At 40.4% G+C, this 13481-nt stretch overlaps 1 protein-coding gene across 1 annotated transcript in view; it reads left to right on the plus strand.

Moving 5' to 3' along the window:
- The window catches only part of DTNBP1 (dystrobrevin binding protein 1), a 69527-nt gene that overhangs the window by 12879 nt on the left and 43167 nt on the right, over positions 1–13481 (plus strand). Inside the window, exons 6-7 of the mRNA XM_020798588.3 lie at positions 1414–1546; positions 8441–8463. Coding sequence (XP_020654247.3) covers positions 1414–1546; positions 8441–8463 — 156 coding nt within the window. The remainder of the gene's footprint in view (positions 1–1413; positions 1547–8440; positions 8464–13481) is intronic.

Here is a 13481-nt window from a genome sequence, read left to right on the forward strand (position 1 = left end):
ATTTTCAGATTTATTACATTGACTGAAATCCAGTAGTAAGTAACAACTAGAGTAGCCCCATTGAATCAGTGGAACCTTTCTACAGAGGTCTTATTGCATCTATTTAAAATTTGTTGGCTTATTTCAATGAAACTGAAAGAGATGCTAGTAAGATATCTATAGAAAAAGGTTTCCCTGAACTCTGCCATTTTACTGAGTAGTCTCCATTTTGGAAAAGGTATTGGAGCGTGTCCTGGCATTTTAGTTCCAGATGCTCCTGAATGGGACGGATCTTCTATACCCAATTCAGTCTAGCTTCAGTTTTGGTTATGGGAGAGAGATAGCTGATGGATGACTTACATGTGGGACTGGATAAAGGCAGTTATATCTCTATTGGTTCTGCTGGACATCTAGTGGCCTTCAATAATGTACCATTATATTCTCATGGACCTCCTCTCTAAGGTGGGTCTTGAAGGCACTCTTTTACAGTGGTTTTAATCCTTCCTAGAGGGATAAGTTTAGGTGGTGGTGTTGGGATGAATTCCTGTCCAGTGCCTCAGTCACTAGCCTTTAGGGTCTGTCAGTGTTCTGCCTTATCGGCTCATGATTTTCAGTGTTTATGTTACATTTCTGAGAGATATCAGGGTTCAGTGCTATCAGTATGCTGATGAGACTCAACTTTATTTTTGCTTTCCATCTAAATCTATAGAAGTTGTTTTAATTCTAAACCAGTGCCTCATATTGGTAATGGGCCAGAGGAATGCAAATGTAGTACAACCCAGAGAAGACAAAGGTGATTCTGGTCAGTCAAAGGGCAGATCAGGGAAGAGAGATTGAAACTTCTTTCAGTGAAGTATTACAATCACCTGGAACTCTTAGATTCACAGCTTGGGTGCACTCTTGGATTTGGCTCTGAGCCTGGATGACCAGGATTTGACAGTGGCCAGGAGTGTGTGTGTGCAGTTCAGGCTAGTGTGCCAGTTGTGCCTCTTTCTGGAGGTGTCTGAGCTAACTATGCTGAAACTTGCTTTTGTTGCATCGTTTCAGAACTGGTATAATGTGGTCTCCGTAGGGCTGCCTTTGAAGACTGTTTAGAACCTTCACCTGCCCCAAATTTTGCAATTGTTGACAGAAAGCACAAAATGCCTTTGTTACAGCAGCTTCGGTGGTTATTGATTTGGTTCTTGGCACAATTTGAAATCCTACCTTTAAAGCTTTATATACCTTGAGCGCAGGCTATCTGAAAGACTAAGTCATCCCATATTAGTCTGCCCAGGAGAGGCCTTTCTCTAGGTCTCACTGCCCACAGAAACTTGCTTGTTGCGCATGTGAGAAAGGTTTTTCATTTGCTTCAGGTTTTTACTTAGAGCAACTTAGATGATAGACAACTATGGAAATGTACTTATTCTAATATTTGAATGTTTTATTACATAGTTCAGTTGGAAGCGAATTTTAAGGAAATGGAGAACCATTTACTGTATCTTGAAGATCTCTGTGAACAGTGCGAGTTGGAAAGGTACAAGCACATGCAAGCAATACAGTTGGAAAATTACAAGAAGACTAGAAGGTAAGTCTGAAAATACAGGCTGGGATCCTATTGACATAGCTATACCTGCAGAAGGGTGATGACATCACTGGTAGGAAAAATTTTTGGTAATTTGAAATTTCCTGTTTCTGCACTGCAGCTTTTCGAGCTACTATGTGATATCTTCCATTGCATGAAAACTGCAGAGTGGAAGGAGGATGTCTTTAATTCCTAAAAATCTGTGCTGCTGGATGATGCTTGAAAGATTTTTGGTAAGCTTTTTACCAAAATATTTTTCATAGCTTCCAGGCAGCGAAAAAGATTATACAGAAGAGATTAGTTGGAAAAGCTGTGGAACAGAAGTAGGGTGCTTTACTGAAAATCATCCCTGGCTAGTGACATCATCAACCTTCCACACGTGTAAGTTATGTGACGGGATTTCAGTCGCTAACATGTTAACGTTTATATTTGATTTTAATTGAATAAATCCCTTCTGTTTGATATTCAAGCATAAGTTTCTCAGTGTCTTTCTTTTTCCTTTCTTGGGTGTGTATAGATTCAGAATATTTAATTGCATGAAAAGGAATTACAACATTTCTAGTTAACCAAGAGATTCTGGCTGCAATCTTGCATACTCTTACCAGGGAGTCAGCCCTATTCAGTCACTGGGACTTTCTTTTGAGTAAACATTTTAAGTTTATGCTGCACAATCCCACTAATAATCACACTAGAAAAGGCTTCACATATTTTGGATTTTCATATTTTATTAATTTATCTTTGTCATATTACACATCTTGTCAAAATTATTCCAGTGTAGTAAAGGTATTACATAATTTTAGTGCACTATTTCTTTGGCATAGATAACGAATTAAATATTGCTAACAACAGCAGGGACCAAGATATTTCTGTGCGACTAAATAATATATTTGCTCATCGTGTTGTCACTCAGTGCTTTGGAGATATTACGATGTCTAGTTCACTGCAGGTACCTAGTGAGGATAACATAACATAAATGACTGCTGGAAATATATATGGATCAGCTGGTCACAAGTTAGTCCAGCTTGATTTTGATTGTAAGGCTAGTTGGAATTGGAACTGCAACGATGACATATGATTTTTAAAAGGTGTCTTCTCAGAAATTATGTTGACAGATAAGTGAGATCACTTTCATTAGTAGTCTTACAATTTGTGCTGTCAAATCAACTCCAACTTATGGCAAATCTTTCCAAAGTTATTTAGGTATCAAGTAATCATAGGTGGTTTACCATTCTCTTCTCCTGGGGATAGTCTGGGATAATGTAGCTTGGCCAAGGCTACATAGGCTGGCTCATTACCCAGGAGCATAATCAAACTACTAACCTCTCACTCTGCAGCGTGGCAACCAACACATTGAGCTATGCAGCCAGCTAGTGGTCTTATATCCTTTGAAAAAAGAGTTGGAGGTAGAAATTGCAGTCATCACAGGCAAAGCAGAAAAACATCTTCAGGATTCAGCTAGATAACTAAAATTTAAGGAAAAGAGGTTTTTAAAAATTAGAAAAATGTATAAAGACGTGCACATGCCTTTTATTTTCAAAGCCAGATACAGTGGGGTCTCTACTTAAGAACTTAATCCGTATTGGAAGATGGTTCTCAAGTTGAAAAGTTCTTATGTTGAATCTGCATTTCCCATAGGAATGCACTGAAAACCATTTAATCCGTATCTGCTCTTTTCCGTCCATAGAAACTACAGTGGAACCTCTACTTAAGAACTTAATCCATTTTGGAATGATGTTCTTAAGTTGAAACGTTCTTAAGTTGAAGCAAAATTTCCCATAGGAATGAACTGAAAACCAATTAATCGGTTCTGGCTGTTTTTTTGTTATGTAGAGGTGTGTTCGTACATTGAAGCATTAGTTCCCATAGGAACTAATGCAAAGCTGGTTAATACGTACTCTACCACTAGGGGGAGAATTTTTTTTTTAACCTAAGATGACCTAAGGTTAAAAAAAGAGCAGGAAAGGTTTTTTTTCCTGTTCTTATCTTGGATTTCTGTTCTCAAGTAGAAGCAAAATTTAGCAAATGGAGCTGTTCTTAAGTTGGATTGTTCTTAAGTAGGGACGTTCTTAAGTAGAGACCCCACTGTACTGTTGGACCACAGTTCTCATCAGCCCAGCCCCACTCCTATCAGCATAACTATGAGGGATAACATTAACTTTAGTTTAGCAAAATCTGGAGGGCCGTATGTTCTCCTTTATTGCTATATGGGGAAGCACTTGCTTCTGTGACTAGCTTGAGAGGAACTGTACCTCCTGCCTTCAGAAAGAAGTAAAGAGCAGCCTTATCCTTTCCATTCATTAGAGAAGTAGTAGTTGCAATTGCCCCCCTACCTGATTATCCATAAAGACTTGGTTCCAAAGTTTGGTTTCCCTGGTGCTGGAGAGCAGAAGAAAGGCATGCTCTGTCCACATTAATCAGCCAGAGGACCAAGGGCTTCTAGTTGTGTATGCGTTTGGAGGTTTTGTATTATTACGTGCCTTGTAAGCTGCATTAAGTATCACTTGATGGGGCATGTGTGAGTAATAATCTTTAAAATAAATGAATATGCAGCAACCAAAACCCAAGAGTGTGTATTGTCAGAGAATTACTGATCAGATATTGCTAATTGGAAGAATGAATGGTAATAAAGATGACACTTCCTCTTTACACTATTTCCTTAGATGTTTGTGTTGCTAAAGGAAGCTGTCTAGAATTGTAATGTCACCTCACATTGCAGCATATATTCAGATACCAAATAAATGAGGCTTTTTCCTCAGTCACTCAGTGCCTCTAGTTCAGGTGTAATGTTTCTGTTTCAGTACACTGCAGTTTGTTGGAGCACAAATAAGTGCAGATTAGTTAATTAATTAGAATTGCTTGAGGCATATAATATAAATAGTAGCAAAATAGGAAGGTAAAAAAGCTTTTGTTTGAGTTAGATGGAGACACACTGATCCAAGGCTTCTGTTGTAAGCTGTGTGAATAAGCAGGGATTTGAACCTTGGTCTCCTAAGTCCAAATTCTCTATCCGTATTTGCTTCTGACCTTATATATTAACTATTACCTCCAGGATGCAAGCAGTTAATCTATGCACATATGCAATGTACCCTCTAACTTTCAGCTCTGCTAGGCGGGGCTCTGCCTCTCTTGTGACTTTGCTCCTGCATGTGCCCTTAATTCCTCCCCAGAGTGTGTAGTGTTCCATCATAACTGGAACCCAATCCTATTGCTGCATGTAGTAGAAAGACAGTTGCATGGAGGGAGGTAGAGGTGCATGCCCATGCACACGCACCCAGCTTAGAGGGAACTTTGCACACATGGATTATTCATTTATTTCAAGTTTTAGTTCAAACTTGGGTCTTTCTTCCTTGCCTAGCACTCTTTTATGGAAGATGATGTTCTTTAACATTTTTGTGCCTTTTGGCAACATTTAGAACTTGGCATTGCTCTGTATTCAAGCTGTGTATTTTCTAAACATAGGAAATAGAGGTCATTGTATGATGTAGCATAGTTTTTTTTAAAAAAAGCAGAATCTAAGAAATAAACTCCTTTCAGAATTTTCTTACAGGAATGGCAGCTTCTTAGAAGACTTCTGTCAGAGAGAATGTCATATGTTAAACATTGTCTTGAAGCATGCTAGAATTGTTTACTATTAACAAGAGAAAGTGCATATAAAATACAAGTAAAGGGAATGTTACATTTTATGTGAACATGGAAACTCTGCATCTGTACTCTAAGTAAAGAGTTGTTCAGATAAATTTTGCCTTGACGGAAAACATCTCTTGGTGGATGTTTAAAAAAATAAAATAAAATAGTAGAAATTAGAATTTTTAGAGATTGATACTTCTGAGGGCTTATGTCACTCTTTATATTTGAAATGTCCCTATTGTCATAAATTTGGTTTCCCTTTTGGAGGTTTTTGTGTATGTCAGTCAGTCACATGTAGAATTTTCAGCCAGTAGCAAATTTTAAAATCTACAATGGAACAACACTAAATTATTGTGCTGATTTTACTGATAATGATTAGATGCGACATCTAAAGCCTAAATCTTTTCAGAAGACATTCTTTTATGTCTTGGAGTAATGATTTATATTAGTGCTCTTGCAAAAGTAAGAGACAGGCAGACAAAAATTGCCTTTGGGTTTTTAACCATTTTTTAAATATATAGATACTCATATAACACTTCCTTTCTACTTGTCTCTTGGATACTGAAAAGGAAATTGCAAAAGACCATTGTTTCAGGCTGTCTGATGGTGTTACTTTTTTCACAGACAAATCCAAAGTTTCCTACTGTAATTTTGTTTTTTGCTCTCTTTTCTACCTTTTGTATATTTGATGCCTGATTACCTTCCTGCCTCAAGGTTTTCATGTTTTTTTCTAGCTACTCTTCTATTTTTTTGATTTATTCTAGCACAGTTTTTACTGCTTGAAGTGCTTGCTGTGCCTCTTTTCTCTTTGTTCGGGGTTTGCTAGCCCCTTGCTATTTTATTTGTACGGGCTGTCTCTTTCCTCCTGCCCTCGGGTACCTCAGCAGATCCTTTTGGTTAGGTACCATATGGATGCTGATGGTATCAAACTGAATCTCAACTTTCTACCTGATGCTGTTGTTTTCTCTTCTTGAATACCTGTCTGTCTTTCCACTCTGATATTTCATCACAGGCTCAAATTAACATGTCAAAAATCAAGAAACTTCTGATTCTTCCCGACATTTTTTTCTTTGATTATTGTCACTTTTTATCAACAGTGATCTGTCAGTACAGTACTGTATCTCCTAATCTGTCTCTCAGTGTTCCTTCACCAGACTGTCTTTTAAGGATTAGTTTGTGTTCATTGCTCTTTACCCTTGCCTTTCAGCTTTCATAGTAATACCGTGTTTCCCCGAAAATAAGACAGGGTCTTATCTTAATTTTTGCTCCAAAAATGCATTAGGGCTTATTTTCAGGGGATGTGTTATTTTTTTCATGTACAACGATCTAAATTTATTCAAATACAGTGTGAGACGGGGTGAGAGCAGTAACCCTCTCACTGGAGTGCCGTTCCCTCCCCCACACTGTCGAGAAAGAAATACAGACCCTACCCACTTCATCCCCCAAGAGAACAGAACAGTGAGGGACAGATAAACAAGAGTTAGAGAGAGAAATACGAAGGTTAACGGTTGAAGGAACTCAGGGGGGTATGGCAGGAACAGAATAGAAGGAGAGGGTGGAGATAGAGGCGGGAGCAGCAGATATAAAAAGGAGGGAGGAACAGTTGCCTCCAGGCTGGGAATAGATCTGGATGGAGGATCCCTGGATAGGAGCTTGGAAAAGCTGAGGGTACCCAAAGAAGAGGCTGATTACAGGAGAAGGAGAGAGATTCCCCCTTGGCCTAGACCATCATATTGGGGAGAAGCAGAAGCCAGGGAGTGGAGACGAAGGCTGAGAGAGGAAAAGGAGAAGGTAGAGAGAGAGAGAGAGAGGAGAGAGAGGTTGGAATGGGGAGTGAGAGAAATGTGGAAGAAGGACTACCCTGGAAGACCCCCACACCCGTTGGATGCTCCGTGTGGGTGGACGACCGGGATGAGGACACCGTGCCCCTGCTGGAAGGTGAAGCGGGAACAGCGGTAGACCAGAACTTGTCTATAGACTGGCTGGGTCTATGGAATGCCGGTGAAAAGAACCCGTTCCCAGATGAAGAATGGAAGCCCCTGACTGACCCATTGTCAAAAGGAGAAAGACATTGGGATAACTTTGTTGACACTGCTTATTTATTAAACACTTCAATAAATCTTACTTCTGTTCCTAAAGTGCAGAAATTTCCTGATTTATTTGAACAAAGAAAGGACCCAAAAATCGAACTGTCACATACAGTAATGTCATCTTCTTCTGGTTGCTACACAGTGGTGTATAATGGTGGATGGCCGGGTTTCACTTAACTAGGGCTTATTTTTGAATTAGGGCTTATATTACAAGCATCCTGGAAAATCACACTGGGGCTTATTTTCAGGTTAGGTCTTATTTTCAGGGAAAGAGGGTAAGTAGAGGTGTTTTTTGAAAAGTGAAGTAATTGCTATTTTCATGACAAAAATGTTCAGACTTGGTATTTTGAAGGTCTTTCTGTGTGTGTGTGTGTGTGTGTGTGTGTGTGTGTGTGTGTGTTTGAGAATGTATTTACTGTATTGTGACATCTCTATTCATTCTTGTGACATGTAAGGAGGGCATTGGTTAGGTGTACATGTCTATGAATTTAATGTATACTTTGAAAGTGTCCTTCCATCCATTGAAGACAGTACACATATGCATACAGTGGCAATGTCTTGCACAGATACACACAAGCAGAGTAAAATCTATTTGAATAACAACATGTTTTTGTTAAAACAATGCATAAAATATCTGGCAGCTAATGTAGCTGTCATTATTAGACTTCTAGACAGCATTTATGTTGGAGTATGTAGTCTAACAGGACCTTCAGGTGTGTGAATTGTTGACCCTGGTGCATACGGATAAGTTTATCTTGCTGTAGTTTAGTATGTTTTTGATATTTTATATTGAGTGTATTCATTATGAGACTTACATGATTCTTTATACTTTCACTGCTCCATTTTTGGCTCAAAATTGACAGCAGCAAAAATAAGAAACCTGTTTAGGAGCTGGACAAATGAGTAAATAATGTCAGTTCTATTATATTGATGCCTGCATAGATTAAATGATTTTCTTATTCATTCAGAGCAGTTTTTGAAACCGGACATAATAGAAGTTAAATAGATTAATTATAGATTGGATTGTGATGAATTTTATTGCTCGTTAGTTGTTTGCAACTCTAATTGTGCAAACAGAATTTTTCCTTATCCTACTTATAGAATCTTCTTTCTTTGTTGTTTATAAAATGTTTTGCGCAGCTAGGTCTGTGACCATTATGTTTTATTTTTTATTTTATAGGAAAGAACTTGAAATCTTCAAAGGTAATTTTACTGTTATGTATTTTCCACTTGAAACAACATTAGAAACTAAAACTTAATAAAAACATATTTTACTTTTGATTTTATTTCATTTCAGGATAAAGCAACATAGTAATATGCTTCCCTCTGGGAAGAACAGTTCTGTATATCAGTTTTAGTTGTTATGATGTGAACAACTATCTTATTCTGCCTCTCTTATTCTTTTTGTTGCAGTAGAATACTGCTGATTTTTGAGTTGCTCAAAAGTAATTGTTGTGTTACTTATTACTTTGATACTGTCAGGAAGTTTTTACCATCGTTTTGTAGTGTGAGAATGTTCTAAAAATGCAAGAAAAATACTTTTTGGTTCCCCATGTGGACCATTCCAGTATTTTATCTTCAATTTACTTCTAAAAATACAGAAGAAAATACAGAACAGATGCTTGGAGTAGAAAAGCAGGAAGCAGGAAAACATCACCTTCCTCCCTTTCCCTCATGAATGGCCATGCCATCTCTAATTTACCACCCTTGTACTGCCTATTGCATGTTGGGCTATTTTAAAAGGCTGTCTTTCTTTTGTTGCAAGTTGCATGTATTATTTCATTATGCTATGTGCAAAAAGTTAAAGGGAATTGGAACACCTACTGTTAGACCTGCTGTTGCCTGTACTGAAGAAAGAAGTGGCATTAGCCCCACCAACCCATGTTAAAGAGTGTAGCACCCAAACTAGTCAAGTTATTTTGGCACAGGATGCTGAACCCCTGAACACTTCACATCTCTAGCAGGAGAAATAAGAATGTTTAGTAAGTTAAATAAACAATAATTGGTTACTTTTCATGAGACCTAAAATTTGCTGCCCAAGGTGAGGGAATGTTCACCTTGCATAACAACTGCCCACATCTTGGTATAAAAATTGTGTCCGTTACTACAATGTGTAGGGGGTGTGTGGATTTTCCATGAATTAGGCTAATTTATAGGAAACTTCACTGCCTCGCATTATAGTGATGGAATTTCTCATTTAAATCCAGCTTCCAGTCTTATAGATTAACTGTTTTCAAAGAGAGAACCTTGTTAATCTGTTTTGGTATGTATGAGAAAAACAAAAACTGAAATACTGTGGTGTCTTAGAGGCCTACTCAGTTGGTATAGCGGATAGAGTGACAACTAGGATTCAGGAGATCTGTGTTTGAATCCCCAATCAGCCATGGAAATTCACTGAAGTTGGCACTGGTAAAGCACTCCTTAAATATTTCATTTATCTTGAAAACCCTGTTAGGCTTGCTCGATGTCAGTTCCTACTTTACAGCACATAACATACAGAGAGGTCTAACTGATGTCTGCTGTTTGTTTTATTCCGTTATTTCATACCATTGTTGAGGCATGTGTGATGATATTGTGGGTCTGATTTCCTTTGTGTTACCTGCCAAGAGTACAGTGGTGCCTTGACTTAAGAACTTAATCCCTATTGGAACGGTGGCTGTAAGTCAAAATGTTCTTAAGTCAAAGCAGCATTTCCCATAGGAATGCATTGAAAACTGATTAATCCGTTCCGGCTGTTTTTTGTCCTTATGTCAAGGCATGGTTCTTAAGTCAAAGCATTAGTTCCCATAGGAACTAATGCAAAGTTGGTTAATCCATACTCTACCACTAGGGAAGATTTCTTCTTCTTTTGACCTAAGATGAATTTAGGTAAAAAAAAGGGGCAGGGGAGGAGGGAGGGAACACCTTCTAATCACAGCAACTTTAAAAACAAGCACCTTTTAACGAAAGCCAAGCCAAGCACCTTTTAGGTAAAAAAAGGGCTGGGAAGGAGGAAGGGAGGGAACACCTTTCAAACAGAACACCTTTAAAACCAAAACAACCACCTTTTAGGTTTAAAAAAGGGAGGGAGGGAGGGAACACCTTTCAAACAGAACACCTTTAAAACAACAGAATACCTTGAAAAGCGCTTTTTCAGCCGAGCCGAGCCGAGCCAAGTCAAGCACCTTTTAGGTAAAGGGCAGGAAAGGAGGGAGGGAGGGAGGGAATAAAGGGGAAAAGAGGAAAGAAAGAAGGTCATCACTGGGGCACAAAGACCCCTCAGACAAAGGCTTGTGCTTTTAAGTACAAAAAGAGAGAAGACAGAGAGAGAGAAGATGGGGGGGGGGAGAGAGTTTGGAGGCTAAAACACATTTTTAACTGACACATTTTAACAACAGCATTTTTAAACCAAGCAACTTTTAAACAAAACACATTTTAACATGAAACAAGCAACTTTTAAACCCATCCACCAACACCTTTTAAAACAAAAGGGAGGCCACTTAGCTTTTGGTGTCTTCTGGAGGACATCACAGTGACTTCTGGCTGGAGGATGGTGAGATGGTCATCGCTGCGAGGTAGAGGTCCCCTCCTCTGAGTCATCATCTCCAGGGGTTCCCTGTCACTGTCTCTTCGCTGCAGGTTCCATCCAGGTGAAAAATCTGTCCAATGTTGTCTGTTTTGTCCTGCGCTGCAGAATCTTTCTGAAGTGGCTGACCATGTTGTCATTCATCATGTCCAAAACTCTTCCTGTCACAGTCCTGTTTGGGTGGTGCCTCTCAAAGAACTGCTGGCGCTTGGTCCAGCTCTTTCAGATGGATCTTATCTCCTCGCTGCTAACCTGTGGTGCCTCTTCCTCAGTGGAAAGCTCCTTCACAATAGCCTTCTGCTGCTCAGTTTGCAGTTCTTCAAGTTCTTCTGTAGTCAATTCTTCGTGATCTTCAACCAGCTCCTCTACATTGTCCTTGTTGACATCCAGACCCATGCCTTCACCCATGGAAACGATGTCCCTCACCACCTGTGAATCAGTCCCCTCAGTGCCACTGTTTGTGACACATTCTGGCCACAGTTTCTTCCAGGCTGAGTTCAAGGTCCTAGTTGTGACATCTTGCCAGGACTTGTTGATGAGTCTGATGCTGTGGAAGATATTGAAATGTGTCCTCCAGAACTCTCAGGGTCAAGGATGTCTCCTCGATGATATTGAAGCATCTGGTGAAGAGTACCTTTGTGTACAGCTTCTTGAAGTTGCTGATCACTTGCTGGTCCATGGGCTGCAGAAGAGGTGTTGTGTTGTGGGGGAGGAACTTGACCCTGATGAAATCCTTGTTGATATCATCCACCAAGGATGGGGTGTGTGCCGGGGCGTTGTCCATCAGCAGAAGGCACCTCTCAGGAAGCTGGTTGTCCGAAAGATAATTCTTCACAGTGGGCGCAAAGACGTCGTAGAGCCTTTCCATAAACGGCTGCCTTGTCATCCAAGCTCTTGAGTTGGCCCTACACATGACAGGCAGTGTGGCCTTGTTAACTTTCTCTCACTGGAATGGGCGAGGAGTCTGGGAGTGGTACACCAGCAGAAGCTTGATCTTCAGATCACCGGTGGCGTTGGCACAGACAAAAGGATCAATCTGTCCTTCATGGGTTTGTTGGCCTGGCATTTTTCTTCCTCTTGAGTGATGTAGGTTCTCCTGGGCATCTTCTTTCAGAACAGCCCTGTCTTGTCGCAGTTGAAGACTTGCTGGGGGAGGTAGCCTTCTTCCTTGATGAATTTGGCAAAGTCCAACTTGAAGGCTTCTGTAGTATCATGGTCAGAACTTGCAGCCTCCCCATGTCTTACAGTGCTGTGGATGCCACTTCTCTTTTGGAAATTTTGAAACCATCCCCTGCTGGCTTTGAATTCCTCACAAAAAGAGAGCATGGGAAGGGGTGGAGACCTGAGTCTAAGCTGCATTTTAAAGCCTGGATGCACCAACAACCAGCAAGCATTCTTCCAAAAATAAACATTGGAGCAAGTCCCACGTGGGACTGCAAACCCCCCACCAAAAAACAAAACACAGAAATGTAACACCCCCAGCCCAAACTGACCCTCCAAAACCCACCCAGATCAACTTTTTTAAAAGGAAAAAGTAGCACCTTACCAGTCGGAAGCCGCTGCAGAGGCTTCCTTGGCTTCCAGAGCAGCGGCACCCGACTGGATCTTCTTCCTCCTCCTTCGCTGCCATGAAGCCCCTCCGACCCGTGCCTTCGGCGGCTCTTACTCATGAGTAGACCCACACCGTCCTGCCTGTCCTTCTGTGCCCCAGGAGTAAAAATGTTCCCTAACAGCCTACTGTAACCATTGGGGCGAAAGAGCTACAAAGAAGCAGCCTCTTTGCCACCAATGGTTTGAATTTTCCACCTCTTCCCCCTGCCTTTTTCCGTTCGTAAGTCAAAGCTCCGTTTGTAACTCAGAGCAATATTTCGTGCCCGGAGCTGTTTGTAACTCAAAACGTTCGTAAGTCAGGGTGTTCGTAAGTCAAGGAACCACTGTAATGGGTTCCTAATAAGATGGGCAGTATATAAATCAAATAAATAAGCAAATGTCAGTGTTGGGTTTTTATAGACTGCAACTTCAGACACCATCTAGATTAGCTGGTACCATTTAGGTGACAGTGGCCAGAAGCCTATTGGGCTTTTACTCTGGAGTGAGTGAACATGCATGTATTCTTAGCAAAATGCAGCTAATTAACAAGGTATCAGTTGCGTATCTGGTCACATGACTAGACACAGTCAATATCTCATTAGTTTCATATTTGTTGTGGAATCCCAAACCGCAGAAGCCTCTGTGCTGCAAGGTTGGAAGACCAGCAGTCATAAGATCGAATCCACGCGACGGAGTGAGCTCCCGTCGCTTGTTCCAGCTCCTGCCAACCTAGTAGTTCGAAAGCATGTAAAAATGTGAGCAGATAAATAGGTACCACCTCGGTGGGAAGGTAATGGTGTTCCATGTCTAGTTGCGCTGGCCATGTGACCACGGAAACTGTCTGTGGACAAACGCTGGCTCTACGGCTTGGAAACAGGGATGAGCACCACCCCCTAGAGTCGGATACAACTGGATTAAATGTCAAGGGGAACCTTTACCTTCACCTTTACCTTTTACCCAATCTTTAGTGTAATGTGTGTAAAGCAGCAGAGATAAATCAATACAGGATGGAGATATTAGAAAAAGTATTAAAAGAGAAAAGGAATGCTGTAGAAGATACTATACA

Source organism: Pogona vitticeps, chromosome 4 (assembly GCF_051106095.1).
Source record: "Pogona vitticeps strain Pit_001003342236 chromosome 4, PviZW2.1, whole genome shotgun sequence".
Taxonomy (NCBI): Eukaryota; Metazoa; Chordata; class Lepidosauria; order Squamata; family Agamidae; genus Pogona; species Pogona vitticeps.